This window comes from Trachypithecus francoisi, unplaced genomic scaffold (genome assembly GCF_009764315.1).
Source record: "Trachypithecus francoisi isolate TF-2019V2 unplaced genomic scaffold, Tfra_2.0 Lachesis_group12, whole genome shotgun sequence".
Lineage (NCBI taxonomy): Eukaryota > Metazoa > Chordata > Mammalia > Primates > Cercopithecidae > Trachypithecus > Trachypithecus francoisi.
In genome coordinates, this window is record NW_022681457.1 from 70,443,470 (window position 1) to 70,461,766 (window position 18,297).

Here is an 18,297-nt window from a genome sequence, read left to right on the forward strand (position 1 = left end):
GAGGCGGAGGTTGCAGTTAGCCGAGATCACACCACTGCACTCCAGCCTGGGCAACAGAGAGAGAGACTCTGCTTCAAAAAAAAAAAAAAAAAAAAAAAAAGGAAAAAAAAAGGGAGAGAGGTCTGTAAATGATCAAAGACTGGAAGGGAAAATGCAGAAATGAATGTGTCCAGGGATGGGCTTGTGAATGACATTCTTGTTTTAAAACATCCTTTCTTGTGTCGGTATTGATACTCAAAAGAAAAAACAAAACAGCTTTTAGAGACCTGCAGGTGACAGCTGCCCCCAAATGAGGGGGTTTGGCTTTGTCGGAGATTGACCTGTACCACTTTCTCGGTTCCCTGGCTCCGTCCCTGCCTGCTCTGCTGTCAGGAGGCTGTAAGTAGCCTGGATAAGAGCATTAGTTCTGGAACTAGACTGCTAGCTTCAGTTCCAGCTCCACCACTCACTAGTTTCTACTCTGTTGGGCAAGCTATTTCATCTGTCTTAGCCTCAGGTTCTTCATTGGTGAAATGGAAATAATAATATTTATCTTACAGGACTATTGTGAGAATAAAGAGTTAATATATGTGAAAAGCTTAGAATAGTGGTTTGTACCAAAAAGAGTTCAATAAACATTACCTATTACTACACACACACACACGCACACACAAATATGTACACATGTATTCATTCAATCCCATTATTTATCCAGTAACCTTGGTTTGAGTTTAACTCAATAAATGTTAACCATGAGATAGAACCCTGCCTTCAACTAGTACAATGTATGTGCATAGAAAGATATGTATTTGCCTGTGTGTGTGTGTGTGTGTGAGTGTGTGAGAGAGGTGAGAGAGAGAGAGGAGAGAGAGAGAGAGAGAGAGAGAGAGAGAGAGAGAGAGAGAGAGAATGAGAATGTGAATGTATCCTTTCTTCTTTTCTTCCCCTCTACCTTCCATGCCCACTTTCCCTTCTTGTCCATCATGGAGTCAGACTTGGATTCAATCCCAACTCTATCAAATAACCTTGATTTGAGTTTAACTCAGTAAATATTAACCGTGAGATGTAGATCCTGCCTTCAAGTAGTTCAGTGGTTAGAAAGCTAGTAAATGACTATTGCTGTAAACAGTTTACAGCAATAGAGCAATAATATGTTTACAATGTAAACATATTAACCTCTATATCAGAGATAAGTCATAGAAGAAGGAGTGACCCACTTTGCCTGGGGATCTGGAAACTCAGGAGAGTCTTTATCTGTTCTTATCCTCTTTGACTGGGCATCCCAGTATCAGGAAGTGATGTGATGTATATACTGGTAAAGTGGTCATTGACCCTATCAATAAACATTTTTCCATTTCATGTAAAAAGTATGAGTCACATCTGAGATGAGATCCTGCTTCTGCCAACTTGTTAATTATGTGACCTTGACCAAACAACTTAGCTTCTCTGACCCCTTTTCCTCATCTCTAAAATGACGATATAGATTGTATGAAATAAATATAGCTGCATATTAGTTAACAAAATAAACACTAATTCTTGATCGAGCATTTATTATCGATCACTCTTCTACTTAGAACAGTTCTTACCTGCTTTTATTCATTTAATTCTCCTATTAATCTTAGAAGGTAGTATATTATTTTTCTTCCCATTTTATAGATGAGGAAACTGAGACAGGAAGGCTAAGTAACTTACCCCCAGAATTACTTTTCCTAGGACTAGAACCCATGGAGTCTGCATACAGAGTCTGTGCCCTTGACCATTATTCTACATTGCCTCTCAAAAAAGCACCGAGTGTAATACCTGATGCCCAGTAGTTGATCAGTAAGTGACAGCTATAGCCATAGGAGTAATTCCCTCCTCTTCCCTTAGTTATCCAAGAAAAAGGCAGTATATCAGCAGAATTACATTTGGCCTAATGAGGCAATTCCCAGTGTGAAAAAACTGTTCTGGGAGCTCAAAAAGTTTTGGGCATTCATGTCTTAACCAGAGTCTGACTATAATTGTTAGGGGTGCCTTTGTTTTTGCCAAGATGCATTAGGTGAATTACCTGCTGATTTCATATAGCAAGGGCTGATGCCATGGCTTACCCATAACTTCATGACCCTCCACTCCAGAAGAGGGAAAGGGAATCCTCCAGGGCATGCTGCTACTAGAGGAAGAGGAGAGATGTACATGGATATGCAGAATGTTGCTGTTCTGAGGAGCCACTCGATAGCATTTTTTTTTTTTTAAGAGACAGAGTCTCGCTCTGTTGCCCCGGCTGGAGTACAGTAGTGCGATCTCAGCTCACTGCAAGCTCCGCCTCCCAGGTTCACACCATTCTCCTGCCTCAGTCTCCCCAGTAACTGGGACTACAGGCACCCGCAACCACGCCCAGCTAATTTTTGTATTTTTAGTAGAGACTGGGTTTCACGGTGTTAGCCAGGATGGTCTTGATCTCCTGACCTTGTGATCCGCCCACCTCGGCCTCCCAAAGTGCTGGGATTATAGGCATGAGCCACCGCGCCTGGCTCTATTCAGTAGCATTTTTGCCACAGTGGCAGAATTATTTATTTAAGGAAGAAAGTAAAACTAGAGAATATTTCAAGCAGTTAATCAGTGAGCTACATCTCCCAATTTCAGAGACAGAGGAACTCTAGAGAGCATGCAGAGTGAGTTAATCTCCACCCAGGGCTTTTTAATACATTTGCTAAAGAAGTCAGTGTCAGCTCTTGTTATACCAAGGAAGAGAACGTGTTCTTCCAAGGGGATAGTCGGTTTTTATTTGATTGAAATATCTCCTATATATAAACATTTGCAGTGTGGCCCTCTGAAGTATTTCAGTTGCATAGTTCAACTGTTTAATAATATTAGTTGTTAGTTATTAAATGAATTACAAAAACCGTATAAGGGACTATTGTTCCTCACCACAAAGACGAATGGTAAAGGTTCATTAATTCAACAAACATTTCTAGAGTGCCTACTGTGTGTTAGGTATTGTGTCAAGCTCAGGGATTACAGACCAGTAAGACATGATTCCATGGTCCAGTGAAGTCGATTGACATGTTAGGATTTAAGTACAATAAGGTGTTGGAAGTGCTCTGATAGTCTACTAAAGGCATGATGGAGATTGAAACTTGTGTCCTGTCATCCTCAGTGTCCATAGCAGCTACCATCATCTATGCCTATGCCTGGCTGGTTCCTCTAGCACTCTGGGGTTTCCTCATGTGGAGAAACGGCAAAGTTATGAACATCGTCTCCTATTCATTTCTGGAGATTGTGTGTGTCTATGGATATTCCCTCTTCATTTATATCCCCACCGCAGTAAGTACCACACTTAGGGAGCAGATTCTGAGTGATGCCCTGTTCTTGGTGGAAACTTCAACCAAGAATTTGACCTAACATCATTATTTCCAGTGTAACACTCATGTGCTCCTGAAAAATCTCCTTTTAAGTTAGAAGTTCAGCATGAAAGGGGTCTGGGGAGCCAAATGCCTTCACTGGATCTTGGGCCCTTTGTTATAAGAGTATATGCCTCAGTCTACATGCTGGTGGTGTTCCTCCAGCCTGTACTGAAAAATCAGGGTGGCAGTGGGGGCCCAGCTGCCAGTTGGCTCAGGGGCCTTTGTAAACATATGTGCCTGGAATGAACGAATGCCTCCCAAGAACTCTCCCCTCCTCCTTTTCTCTTCTTTCAGATACTGTGGATTATCCCCCAGAAAGCTGTTCGTTGGATTCTAGTCATGATTGCCCTGGGCATCTCAGGATCTGTCTTGGCAATGACATTTTGGCCAGCTGTTCGTGAGGATAACCGACGAGTTGCATTGGCCACAATTGTGACAATTGTGTTGCTTCATATGCTGCTTTCTGTGGGCTGCTTGGTATGAGTTCATTCCTATATTCTTTTGGTGTGTTTTATACCCAAATGCTAAAAGACCTCAAACTGTTAGACACAACAGTTCTTTTAAAATTGACTCCATGGGCTGGGCACATTGGCGTACGCCTGTAATCCCAATATTTTGGGAGGCCCAAGTGGGTGGATCTCTTGAGCTCAGGACCTTGAGACCAGTCTGGGCAACATGATGAAACCCCGTCTCTACTAAACATACAAAAATTAGCTGGGCGTCGTGGCTTAAGCGATCCTCCCACCTCAGCCTCGCAAGTAGCTGGTACTTGGGAGGCTGAGGTGGGAGGATCGCTTGAGCCCAGGAGGTGGAGGTTGCAGTGAGCTGAGATCACGCCACTGCACTCTGGCCTGGGTGACTGAGGGAGACCCTGTCTCAAAAAAAAAAAAAAAAAAAATTGATTCTGTGAAATAAAATTTCATTTTAAGTAGACTCACCTACATGGGAAGTGGTGAAATTATGAGAATTTGGCTTTAGTCTTTGGTTTTGCCTAATTTCAGTAATCTGAATCGAATTTGGGGTCTGACCAGAGGAAATAGAGGTGGATGAGTGTCTATATACATTTCTTTCTCAGTATTGGGGTTGTAGGGGTGTGGTTGGTTCCAGGACCCTCTATGGATACCAAAGCATGGATGCTCAAGTTCCCTATATAAAAATGGTGTACACACATCCTCCTATGTGCTTTACATCATTTCCAGATTACTCATAATACCTAGTGCAATGTAAATGTTATGTAAATAGTTATTATACTGTTTTTTAAAATGTGTGTTATTTTTATTGTCATATTGGGTTTTTTTACATATATATATATATATATATTTTTTTGAGACGGAGTCTCGCTCTGTTGCCCAGGCTGAAGTGCAGTGGCATGATCTCGGCTCACTGCAAGCTCCGCCTCCCGGGTTCACGCCATTCTCCTGCCTCAGCCCCCCGAGTAGCTGGGACTACAGGCGCCTGCCACCTCGCCCGGCTAATTTTTTTGTATTTTTAGTAGAGACGGGGTTTCACCATGTTAGCCAGGATGGTCTCAATCTCCTGACCTTGTGATCTGCCCGCCTCGGCCTCCCAAAGTGCTGGGATTACAGGTGTGAGCCACCGCGCCCGGCCTACTTATATATTTTTAAAGAATATTTTTCATCATGGTTGGTTGAGCCTGAGGATGCCGAGCCTGTGGATGTGGAGGGCTGACTATATAGGGTTAGGGAGCTGGGGTGGGGGATTCTGTTTTTGGATGCCTTTGCTGATTTTCTGCACATACCTAGAAAGATTTTTGAAATTTAAAGTTTTATTTAAATGTAGAAAGTTTAAAGTTTAAATTTAAAGGTAGAAATTAAAAGTTTTAAATTTAAAGGTAGAAAGCTTGAAAATGAAGTCAGATATGGGAAAGTGGAGTTACTTTTAAGGTGAACAACATTTAAAACAGTGTTTGGGTTCATATGTAGATGTCTTTTTAGGGAGAGCATGTGCTTTTGAGTCAGATAAGCACAGATTGAAGACTAGCTCTATCACTCATTGGTTGTGTGAGCTTGGAGATGTTATTGTTCCTCTCTGAATCTTAATTTCTTAATCTGTGGCATGGGTATATTTCCTGCCACAAGATTGTTCTGAGCGTCAAATAAAATGATATCTGTAAAGCACTTAACATGGAACTTGTCCTATAAATGCCCATAAATTAGGTCCCTTTCCTTTGATCCTAAGGAGACATGGTTCTGTGTCTTCTGTATACATTGTACACAAAATTTGCTGTCCACGGCCTTAACAAGCCCTGTTGCAGGTTTTGAAAAAAAAAAAAAATCCGAGTCCAAGAATGTTAAGGTCCCTAATGAAGGAAAGGACATGGCCATGGGAAGGTGTCTTATAGCACTTAGAAAATTGTCCACATGGGAGGTTTCCAAACCCTTGGTCACGTTTTGCAATTTTAGGAGTAAATGTTTCTTTGGCATCATTTGATCTTTAACATTTTTGTGTAGATAACCTGTCTCATTAAATGCATCAATGAGATCCCAATGCTTTATCATTAAACAAGTTTCATAAAAAGTGCCTAGTTGTGAAACACAAACCTATTTACTTGCACTTTACATGTGTGTAAGCTTTAAACCCTTGAGGTGGGCCTGTTGGTTTGACTCATGGCAGAATGACACTATTCATTTCTGGCACTTGGAATCTCTGAGTTGATCACTTAAAATGCTGCCGTGATTCTTCTGGAACTTTTCTGTCTGCTGAAGAACATCCTTTTCATTGTGACCAACTCTCACTGGCATCTCTCGTCCCTCACTGGCATCTCCCATCTCTCTTCTGAAGTTCTTCCCCTCATGTACATGGCTGAGAAGTTGGTGAGGAGAAGGAGGCAGGAGAGGAAGCATTGCCTTTCTCATTTCTCTAAGGAATAGGAGCAGGGCAGGTTGAGCAGTGGGGCAGGGAGGTATTATGGTTATTATTAAGAACCCATTTCAGGCCAGGCTTGGTGGCTCACGCCCATAATCCCAGCACTTTGGGAGGAAGTCGCAGGCAGATTGCTTGAGCTCAGGAGTTTGAGACCAGCCTGGGCAACATGGTTAAACCCTGTCTTTACCAAAAATATAAAAAAATCAGCCAGGTATGGTGGCATGTGCTTGTAGTCTCAGCTACCAGGGAGGCTGAGGTGTGAGAATCGCTTGAGCCCAGGAGGTGGAGGTTGCAGTGAACTGAGATTGCGCCACTGCACCCCAGCCTGGGTGACAGAGCGAGACTTCATTTCAAAAAAAAACAAAAAACAAAAAACAAAAAAAGAACCCATTTCATCTAGTACCTATGGCAGGACTTTTTACCTCCTGTGCCTATTGCTGCGTTTCGGGCCAGATGGCGCTGAACCCAGGATTTACCTGCCTATCTCACTGCTTAGAAACTTTCTGAAAGAGAGTGTAATTCTGAAGCAGGGGGTGCCCTGGACTGAGAGGTGCTCAGCGCTGCAAACATAGGCAACAGATTTGCTTCTCAGAACCTTGGTTTCCTCATCTGTGAAAGGGATTGTTGTTTTCATGGGGTTTTGTGAGATGCCGTGAGCTGGCTGTGAAAGCCCTCCACATACTGTGAAGTGTTCCTCAGATGCAAAGTCATTAAAGGAGGCTGTGTTGTCAGACGCGGCCAGGCCAGTATGCTGCTTATTCCTCCACAGCACCCAAGTGAGAGTGGTCCAGGGCCAGTATGCTGCTTATTCCTCCACAGCACCCAAGTGAGAGTGGTCCAGGGCCAGTATGCTGCTTATTCCTCCATAGTACCCAAGTGAGAGTGGTCCAAGGTCCCACAACTAGTACTGGGGCCAAAGCTGAAGTCTCCCACTCTTAATGACAATACCCTTCCTTGATGCCTTTCACTGACATCTTCTCATCTCTCCTGAACTTTTTACCCATTACACACCTGGATGAGAAATCAGTGGAGATGAGGAGGCAGGAGAAGAGGCTGTTCAGTGTGTAAGGGACTCAGAGGAGCAGGACGGGTTGGACTGTGGAGCAGGGAGGTCCTTGTGGGGTGCAGGGCCTCTTCCTGGAGAGGAAGGCACAATTTTCTCCTTCTGGAGGAAGGGAACCATCCTGTGGTCAGGTGTCTAGCCAGGGGCCCACCGTACCTGGGTTTTGTTCTCCACAGTGACCAGCCCCTCCTTTTTCTTCTGGAGGCATTGTTTCCTGCAGAAGGACTGAGCCAGAAGTTCGGGAACTTGGGTTCCAGTCCCAGCTCCACTACCGCCTGCTTGGGTGATTTCCCTTCTCTGGATTCCTGCCTCCTCACTTAGAAACAGGGGCCAATCGTGCATGCCATGGCAACGTCTTTACTGTTGCAAGGATTGAATGATATATGCAGCATGGAAAATATGATGAGTCATGTAAATGGAAGACATTATTGTTAAGGCAGAGAGAGGAACTGGCAGGGGAGTTATTTGAGCTGAGGGGCACTGGCTGAACCAGACAGCTTGGCTTTCTCACTCTCCCCTGGGGAACACAGATTGGTGTTTTTGCCTTAGTGCAATGAAGCATGTAACAGCCCCACACCTGCCAGGGGCCCTTCGGTGACTGCACATGTAAATGATGTCTAAGTTATACCAGAACACACCTGGCAGGGATGACTAAGGAAGCACCTAGAGGCTGCACCCTTGATGTATGTTGGGAGATGTATAAGCCTAAGTTTGAGGTGATTACTGCCGGCTTTTGCAGGGAACTGTGCCCGGCCCCTACTCACAGAGAGCCTGCTGATTCAGCTTCGAGGTCTCCACGGTGCCTAGATCTGGACTGGACATAGACTAGGCAACAAATTGCAGGACGTGGTGGAGAATTAGAAGAGCATAGACTATGGAGATGGACTCGACTAGATTGAAATCCTAGCTCAGACACATAGTTGTCTAGCCTTGGGAAAATTCCATCTCTTTGAGCCTCAGCTTTCTCATCTTTAAAAGGGATAAAATGGCCTGTTACAGCATTTTTTGAGCAGATTAATGATCAAGTATGTGTCTGGTGCACAGTAGGCATTCCCCAAATGATGGCTGTGATTATTATTAAGCATTTGTGGAATTAATGAATCATAGAATTCAAGATTGTTCAAAGAATGGTCCTAAGAGATCATCTTTTCTTTTTCGAGTCAGGGTTTCCCTCTGTCACACAGGCTGGAGTGCAGCAGTGTGATCTAGGCTTACTGCAACCTCCGCCTCCTGGGCTCAAGCATTTCTTGTCCCTCAGCCTCCTGAGTAGCTGGGATGACAGGCATGTGCCACCACGCCTGGCTAGTTTTTGTATTTTTGGTAGAGGTGGGCTTTTGCCATGTTGGCCGGGCTGGTCTTGAACTCCTGGCCTCAGATGATCCACCTTCCTTGGCCCCCCAAAATGCTGGGATTATAGGTGTGAGCCACCACATCCAGCTGAGATCTTATCTTATCTTCCTTCCTTCCTTCCTTCCTTCCTTTCTTCCTTCCTTCCTTCCTTCCTTCCCTGGCTTCTCTCTCTTTCTCTCCCTCTCTCTTTCTCTCTTTTCCTCTCTCTTTCTACCACAGCCAATCTCTCTCTCTCTCTCTCTCTCGAGCCACCACGCCCAGCCCCAAGATCATCTTTTCTAATCCTTAAATTTTATAGATCAGAAAGCTGAGGCCGAAGTGAGTGGAGCAACTTGTCCAAAGTCACAGTGTGAGATAATAGCAGAGCCAGGTGTAGAACCTGGGCGTCTTTGCTCATTCTGTCTTACAAGGGTGTCCTGCGGTAACCTGGAAGAAAGACTTTGTTCCTGCATCCTGGGGGCTTGTGGCACAGTGCACCTGTGGGAGAACTGGAGGAGCCCAGCACTAGCACTGCGGCCCCATCCCCCGCTTAAGTTAGGGACTCTTCTTTTCTTGCCTCAGAAAACAGCTGCTGGAAGCGTTCCTAGGGAGGAAGCCTCTTAAAAGTAATAAAGTTGCTCTGGGAATGGGGCAAACTAGAGGGAGTCTGCAGAGAAAGGCATCATCTGGAAACTTTTCAGAAAGTTAACATGGACTAGCAACAGATTGGGTAGAGCTCCAACATGGTGTGTTGGTGCCCCCTTCTGGCTGATAGAGAGCAGAGCTGGTGAAAGATGGTTGCTGGCTTTCTCACAGTGTACCTTCCTAAGGGCACTGACCCCAAGGTGGCGTCATGAATATTCAGTGGGCCTTGATATAGTAACAAATTCACCTTTCCTTTGAACAACCAGTATTCAAGGGTAGTGAGATTGGTATTTTCCTGGGCTCAAGTTAGACTTTGCTCAAGTTAGGCTTCTCTAGACCTTGAGATGGGTGGAAAGATTCTCCTTATGTCTTCCCTCCTCCACCTCCTTCAGACTTTTGACAGCTAAGTTGTAGATGGTGAGTGGAAGCACTTAGCAAACCTTTCATTTCCAAGCTGAAAAATTTTTAGGGAAAGCATGCCTAGCACTTTCTTTTCAAGGTCTTTGCAGAAAGCCAACTAACTAGTTTAGCAGCAAGCTAATGTAGTTCAGTTCATTCGGTATTGATTGGTTACCTAGTATGCCAGGCCCTGTGCAGGGGTGCTGGTGACACAAACATGAAGAAGGATACAGCCTTTGCCCTGGAGGAAAGACTTATAATGTAGTGATTAAGAGCTTGTGCTTTGGAGTCAGACAGACCTAGCTTTGAGTTATGGCTTCACCACTCATTAGCCAGGTTCACCTGATCAAATGACAGTCTCTCTGAGTCTTAGTTTCTTTATCTGTCTAATGAGGATAATCCTAACAACCTCATTGGGTTATTAAGAGTAAGTCATGTAATATAGTAAGTGGTCAATACATGGTAGCTAAATTTTTAAAAGTACTCACAATTTAGTGAGACAAACGTAAACAGAGATGGTTGTAGTTTAGTGTGATGACAAATATGGTAGGAAGAACTTAGGGGCCATGAGAGCCCAGAAGTGCTGTTAGCATGGACTCTAAAAAAACACTTACCCAGACCATTGTCTTTTTAACTCCCTGCTGGGTCTTTGTTTCCCACAGGCATACTTTTTTGATGCACCAGAGATGGACCATCTCCCAACAACTACAGCTACTCCGAACCAAACAGTTGCTGCAGCCAAGTCCAGCTAATGAGGAAAGTAAGAGATTCTATTTTTATTTTGCTGTGTGGTGCCATAAAACATGGGCAGGTTTATCAATTCTATTACTGTTAGCTTTAAGCACAGAGGGCCAGACCCTTTTATCCTTCTGCCAGTTCAGTGTGGGTTTGTGCATGTGCATGTCTGTGTTTCTGTGTTCCTCTTATTGAAGGCCTCTATTTTGAAATCCACATGATACTGGCTTTATCGAGTTGGATAACATGAGCTGTTAGGTTCTTCTGTAAGAGGAGCTCCTGCCTTTGGTCCCAGCAGAGGGGACTCTCTTCTCCTCCCTGAACCCTTTCCTATAGCACAATATGGGTTTGTTCCATTTTATAACAATCCTGGTGATTTTTTCTTTTTCTTTATTTTCTTTTCTTTTTTTTTGAGAGAGAGTTTCGCTCTTGTTGCCCAGGCTGGAGTGCAATGGCATGATCTCAGCTCACTGCAGCCTCCATCTCCTGGGTTCAAGTGATTCTCTTGCCTCAGCCTCCTGAGTAGCTGAGATTACAGGTGCGTGCCACTAGCACCTGGCTAATTTTTATATTTTTAGTAGAGATGGGATTTCACCATGTTGGCCAGGCTGGTCTTGAACTCCTGACCTCAGGTGATCCACCTGCCTTTGCCCCCCAAAGTGCTGGGATTACAGGTATGAGCCACCATGCCTGGCCATTTGTCTGGTCCTATCATTTATCTGGTGATCCCATTACACTTTGTATTAAGCATCACTCTCATGGTGCTTGAAACACTAATGGATGACTAATCATGTGTCCGTCTGCCTATTCATTCATTTGTTCAGCTATTTATTCATTCATTTGTCCACTATATACTACGGTGTCTCCCCAGTTAGACTGAGCTCCACAAGAACAAGGAATGGTGTTACTCTATATCTTCATTGCCTACCACATAACCTAGTATATAGAGGGCACTCAGTAAATGTTTGTGGCAAGTATAAATGAAGCCACACTCTGCACATGATCTTGCTGCAGGCCAAGAACCTTTACTTTGCTTTATAATCACAGACTGTCCTTTCTGCCCAAGCTGCTCTCTCCCAGAGCCATGAGATATGTGCGAAAACCAGGGGCTTAGAATTAAATAAAATTATGGCCGGGCGCGGTGGCTCAAGCCTGTAATCCCAGCACTTTGGGAGGCCGAGACGGGCGGATCACGAGGTCAGGAGATCGAGACCATCCTGGCTAACACGGTGAAACCCCGTCTCTACTAAAAAAAATACAAAAAATTAGCCGGGCGAGATGGCGGGCGCCTGTAGTCCCAGCTACTCGGGAGGCTGAGGCGAGAGAATGGCGTAAACCCGGGAGGCGGAGCTTGCAGTGAGCTGAGATCCGGCCACTGCACTCCAGCCTGGGCGACAGAGCGAGACTCCGTCTCAACAAAAAAAAAAAAAAAAAAAAAAAAAGAATTAAATAAAATTACAATTTAATCCCAGGCCGGCTGTGGTGGCCTGTAATCCCAGTACTCTGGGAGGCCAAGGCAAGCAAATCACTTGAGCTCAGGAGTTTGAGACCAACCTGGGCAATATAGCAAAATCGCATTTCTACAAACAATACAGAAAATTAGCTGGTCTTGGTGGCATGCTCCTGTAGTCCCAGCTAGTTGGGAGGCTAGGGTTGGAGGATCACTTGAGCCTGGGAGATGGAGGTTAAAGTGAGCTGTGATTGCTCCACTGCACTCTAGCCTGGGTGATAGAGAGAGAACCTGTCTCTAATAATAATAATGATAAATCCCAGCCCTACTATGTACTAGCAATGTGCCTCGGGTAAGGGGCTTACTCTCTTTGAGCCTCAGCTAACTTGTCTTTGAAATAAGAATGACACAACCTATATAAGATTGTAGTGAAGATTGGAGATCATTTTTATAAAAGCTCCTGGCACATAGTTAAGGTGCTCAGCAATAAAATCAAAGCTACTGCCCCTCTCAGAGTGCGTCAGTAGTTTGTGTTTGGTGGCTCCCACTGACTTTACCTTGATCCTTTTTTCCTTTTGTAAAACAAATGGGGATTTTCCCTCTTAGTTGAGGAATCCAGGTTGTAGGCCCTGCAGGTTGACTACATATGACTGATCAAATGCTTCCAGTTCCTTGATGGTAAGACAGTCACCCTGGCCAGTAGAATGACTGGGGAACTATTGTAAAATGTCATAGTCTACCACTTTCGCCTCTTTCTCTCTTCTCATGGGTATGCGATGTTAGAATCAAAGAAGGTCAGGCCGGGCACTGTGGCTCACACCTGTAATCTCAGCACTTTGGGAGGCTGAGGTGGGTGGATCACGAGGTCAGGATATCGAGACCACGATGAAACCCCGTCTCTACTAAAAATACAAAAAAAATGGGCCAGGCACGGTGGCTCAAGCCTGTAATCCCAGCACTTTGGGAGGCCGAGACGGGCGGATCACGAGGTCAGGAGATCGAGACCAGGGGAACAGGATAACACGATGTGGACTCACATCACTGAGAACAAGACAATTCGAGCCCAGCTGGAGAGGGACAGAGGTAGAGAACACAATGGCAACAGTTTCCTGGGTCTCTCTTTTGGCCCAAAGTACCTGACATCGCCATGTTGAGGGTCTCTCTCAACCTGCCCCTGAGCTAGGTGCCTAGCTTCATTTCATTTTGGTTGTAAAGGCCTTCAGAGAGTCAGAGCAGCATCTGAGAAGAGCCTGGCCCTCAGGGCCCTTGAAGACTTCACAGACTGGTGTACACAGATTTGACACCTCTGTGCTTTGCTCAGCTCTATAACTTGGGTGTTAGTGCCTCCATTTGGGTGTCAAGTCTCCAAATGAGATAGTGATTAACAGCTTCTTTGCAACCTCCCTGGCAGAAGCATCAATTGCTTTGCTGATAGAGAGACTGTCCAGAGCCCTGAATGCTGCTGATTTATGAGCTGGCTGTGCCTTCTACTGTCATCTCTGGACTCCCAGCTTTCACTGAAAAATAAAGGCTTCTAATCTCACCAGTAACCTACCTTCCCTATGTAAATCTGTGTATTGGAAAACTTAGCTTAGGGCACATTCCCAGGAGAGCATTGGAAGGCTTAGGTTAGAACACATTCCAGACAGAACCCCTTTTCTCCCTGGAACCTCAGGATCGTAGGGGAGCTTCCAGTTACAGTCATGCATTGCTTAATGACGGGATACATTCGGAGACATGCATCATTAGGCAATTTCATCATTGTGCAAATATCATAGAATATACTTAAACCTAGATGGTATAGCCTACAACAGACTTATATGGGATAGCCTGTTGCTCCTAGGCTACAAACCTGTGTGGCATGTTACTGTACTGGATACTGCAGGCAGTTGTAACACAATCGTAAGTATTTGTGTATCTAAACATAGAAAAGGTATAGTAAAAATACGATGTGATCTTATGGGACCACCATTGTATATGTGGTCTGTTGTCAACTGAAACATCATTATGCAGTGTGGGACTGTACTTGTAATCAGCATGCTACCCCTACATAAGTTACTGAAATAATATAAAGAATATCTGGCTTCCATCCTTCCTTCCTCATTAACTTTTCACCTAAGGGCAGTGCTATGTCTTCTCTGAGCCAAGACCCTGGTAGAGCCTGGAAACTGCACCTGGGAAGCCCTGCTTTGGCTTGAGGGATGGAGTATCTGAAAGGCAGCATCCAGATTGGGGTGAGCTTTCCAGGGGCACTGACAGGTGGGGCTGCGCAGAGGAGGGCCATCAGCAGATGATCATATCACAGTGTGATCAGGGCTTTAATTAATGATGCAGAGAGGGCTTCCGGAGAGTCCTGTGTCATGAAACCCTCCTGACTGGATACACAGGGTTTGTATGCTGATATCCTTTCAGTCGCTCACGTTGTCAGGGGTGTTCATTTCACAAGCCTTGTCTACTTGGCAATTTCCTGTTTATTTTTCAGGACTCTCTTCAGATACCCTCTGCTTGCTGAAGTTTTTCTTGACTTCTCCAGGTAGTATTACTTATTTTCTTTTCTGTGCTCTTCTACAGCTCTCGTATGTTCTTTTATTATGGCAGTTTGCTTATTCACTCTAACTTCATAGACTGAGAGTTCCTTGAGGGCAGAGCTTTATTTACCAATATAGCCTCCTAGCACCCAGCAGACACTCGGAGAAAGCTTCATTTGAACAAGTTGTTAGGCCTGTCATATAGCATCAAAACTTTCCTGGGTTTATGTGGCAGGTTACTTGGGAAATATTTACTTGTTCATTCATTGAAATTCTACTCTGTGCTGGTGAACGATGGAGATCGGTCCTTACCCTCCCAGATTCTATACTCCAGTTTTACATCTCATGCGCCACACAGACTAGAAGGCCCTTTTACATTAAAGAGAGAATCATGATTATAGGAACTTCTGATTGAAACATCCCGGATCAGACAGTGGTGACATTGGAAGGCTTGGCTGCAGGGCTGAGCCAAGGAAAGGGACAGAGAATGCCCGTGCCATAGTGCAGCCACCCAAGATGGGAGCCAAAAGTGGTCAAGAGTCAGGTCTTAGGCCAAGAAGTGGTAGAGGCAATCTTCAAGAGATAAGGAAGTGCTGGCTGATGGTGACATTGGGGACCAAGTTTGGCACAAAGGGCAATAGCATCTTACTTTTCTCCTGGCCTAAGTGCCAAGAATTCCCAACGTCTTTGCTTCCGGCCCTCCATTAAAAGTTGGCAGCAGGATAAGGAAATTTCTTTTTTCTTTTCTTTTTTTCAGACAGTCTCACTCTGTTGCCCAAGCTGGAGGACAGTGGTGCATTCTTGGCTCACTGCAACCTCCACCTCCCAGGTTCAAGTGATTCTCATACCTCAGCCTCCCGAGTAGCTGGGATTACAGGAATGCATCATCATGCCTGGCTAATTTTTTTGTATTTTTGGTAGAGATGGAATTTTGCCATGTTGGCCAGGCTGGCCTCTAACTCCTGGCCTCAAGTGATCTGCCTGCCTCGGCCTCCCAAAGTGCTAGGATTACAGACATGAGTCCCCATGCCTGCCTGAGAAGGGAATTTTCTAGTCTTCAAATTCTTCCCTAGTTTTGACATTAATTTGGAATAGACAGCCAGAAAGATGAGAGAAAAACCGAGTATATATCTATGAAAATAAAATCTTGAGTGCTTGCTCTGTGGGCCCGTTTGTCCCTACCGTTACTTAGCATTTCAGAACCCAAGTTGATGGTTACTAAAAGGCTGATCAGGGCTTTAGGTTCTTTCATGCCTACAAATTACAGTGTCTGACCTTCTCCAGCCACCTTTCACAGATATTTCGTTAGCAATGTTTCTCTTTTCTTGAGCCAGTAGACTTGGGCATGCCCTTGCCTCAGCCTCACCTTTGTGGTATCATCAAACGCTGACGTCTGAATGTGGTATTGCCCTGTTGATGTCTCTAGGAAGGCCTAGCTCCTTCTCCCAAGTGGAAGGCTATGCGTTAGGAACTTATTCTCCAACATATTCCTTAGTCTCCCCTGGATTTAACTCTCTCTCTCTGGCCCCTCTTTCCAAGTTTCTGTCTCTTGCAAATCCCCAGCTAGGTATTCCAACAGTTGCCTCTAATTCATTACATTCCAAGCTGTACTCATCCCCCACTACATCCAGATCCTCCTCATATTTTTCTGTCTCAGGGAATGGCACCATCATTTATATTGTCCCTGACTGCAGAGTAGGTTAGATTCTTTATTACACCCTTGCCTGGCAAGTTAAGATTGTAATTAAGGCCGGGCATGGTGGCTCACGCCTGTAATCCCAGCACTTTGGGAGGCTGAGGCGGGCAGATCATGAGGACAGGAGATCGAGACCATCCTGGCTAACACAGTGAAACCCCATCTCTACTAAAAATACAAAAAGTTAGCTGGGTGTGGTGGCGGGCGCCCGTAGTACCAGCTACTCGGAACGCTGAGGCAGGAGAATGGCTGAATCTGGGAGGCGGAGCTTGCAGCGAGCCGCGATCACATCACTGCCCTCCAGCCTGGGCAACAGAGCGAGACTCTGTCTCAAAAAAAAAAAAATTGTAATTAAATAAATAATATTTTCTATATTTGTTTGCCTGCCCTGTTGCTTCTCTTGGTAGACTGGTTCCTCGACAGTTGGGACCATGTCTGTCTTGTTCATCACCATACCCAGTACCTGGCACATGGGTCCTCAATATTTGTTGGATTAATTAAGAAATCCATCCAGTCACCCAAGATAGAAACCTCAGCATCAAAGTAGATTGTAGATTCCCCCCACTCACCTTCCACATAGTATCAGTCAGCAAGACTTGTCTTTTCTACCTCTGAAGTATTTCTTGTCTCTGTCCTGTCATTACCATACCTAGCCTTCAGGACCGATCATTTCATATTTGAACTGTAGCAGTAACATGATGGCTTTCTCCACATCTTTTCTTTTTCTCCTTCCAGTTCATCCTATACACAGCCACAGGGGTCTTTGAAAATTTATAATTCTGACCACACCTTTGACTATGTCACTTCCCTACTTAGAAACTTTTTTTTTGGCCCCCTATTGCCCAAAGAACAAAATTGAAACCCCCTGTATTGCCACAGTCTACCCCTGATTTATTTGTCCTGCCTCATATCCTGCCATTATCTCCTGTATAACCTTACATTTCAACTACCATGGTTTTCCAGGTCCCAGATCTTTAAGTCCCTCCATATCCACTCTTATCTTTTCTCCTCTAGTGCTTAACACTGTGCTGTCACGGAGAAGAGAGAGAGAGAAGGATGGGCAAAGGTAGCTTTGGGATCTGGCTTGGAGAGAGTCACTGGGTTTCCAAGGAAATAGAAGAAAACTTTTTAAAGCATCATCTTTCTTCCAACAGTAAGCTCTACTTTGAGCATCAAAATCAGACTCAAGGCTCAAGATTTGGGGAATTGGTGGCAGCAGACTGCTCTGGTATTGGAGTTATACCTCTAAACATACATGAATATCCTTTTAAACAATGTGGCTCTTTCCTTTTGTGGGGATTCTTTATCTTGAAAGTTTCCTGTTTTGTTTTTCAGTTCTCTTTTGTTTTTTGGAGCATGGTTCTTTGGGAAGTGGCATCCACTGCAGGAAAGCAGAATGAGCAGAGCCAGCAAAACTGATGGAGTGGCACAAACTCCCAGTGTCTGGATGGTGCCATACTGGTGCCTAATCATCCGTTTAACAAGCAGAAATTAAATGTTGCTCAGCACATGTGTCTTTCAGCTCTTCTTTTTCACCCATGGATGGTCATTGTGAGCATGCGCTGATTGGACCGAAATGCCGGGGAATGGGTTAGGCATGCTCAGTGCCGTCCCTTTGCCACCCACAGTCAAATGACATGCTTCACTGTGGTACCTTAATACCCGAAACAGACCCATGCTAAATTCTGATGTCCTCTCTCTGAATTATGTACAGACTACCTGGGGGATCCTCTTCTCTCCAAATGCTAGCCCTCCTGAAGTAACCAAACAGTAGAAACTTTGGTGGAGATTAACCGGGAGCTTGAAAATTTGTCTTTGGTAACCTGATACTGGACAGTTGAACTGAATGGTTGCAAAATAAATACCTCACATGATGTCTGTGACTGCATTTTGTGACTTTGACCTTAAGTTTTTCCTTGATGGTTTGTCTGTACTGGAGGCTGCTGGGAATCGGATTGAATGTGCTCGGTGTTATGATGTGTGGGTTAAAACGGGACATCTGAATGTTTCCTCCTATAAGAATGGAGTATCAGTTTTAAAGAACACATTTGGCCAGAAGTTGTTGCTCATGCCTGTAATCCTAGCACTTTGGGAGGCTAAGGTGGATGGATTGCTTGAGCTCAAGAGTTGAGACCAGCCTGGGCAACATGGTGAAACCCAGTATCTACAAAAAAAAAAAAACAAAAAATTAGCTGGGCATAGTG

At 44.7% G+C, this 18,297-nt stretch overlaps 1 protein-coding gene across 6 annotated transcripts in view; it reads left to right on the top strand.

Moving 5' to 3' along the window:
* YIPF1 (Yip1 domain family member 1) overlaps positions 1–17,981 on the top strand; it is a 36,819-nt gene extending 18,838 nt beyond the window's left edge. For 4 of the 6 annotated variants that reach the window (XR_004440838.1, XR_004440839.1, XR_004440837.1 and 1 more), the window contains 5 exons: positions 3,116–3,282; positions 3,657–3,839; positions 10,347–10,444; positions 14,352–14,402; positions 17,429–17,981. Coding sequence is in view for 2 of the 6 variants with exons in the window: in XM_033226303.1 (XP_033082194.1) it covers positions 3,116–3,282; positions 3,657–3,839; positions 10,347–10,436 (440 nt within the window). In the remaining 4 variants the exon portion in view is untranslated. The remainder of the gene's footprint in view (positions 1–3,115; positions 3,283–3,656; positions 3,840–10,346; positions 10,445–14,351; positions 14,403–17,428) is intronic. The other 2 variants (XM_033226303.1, XM_033226302.1) reach the window with 1 other exon arrangement.
* Positions 17,982–18,297: the final 316 nt, after the last annotated feature.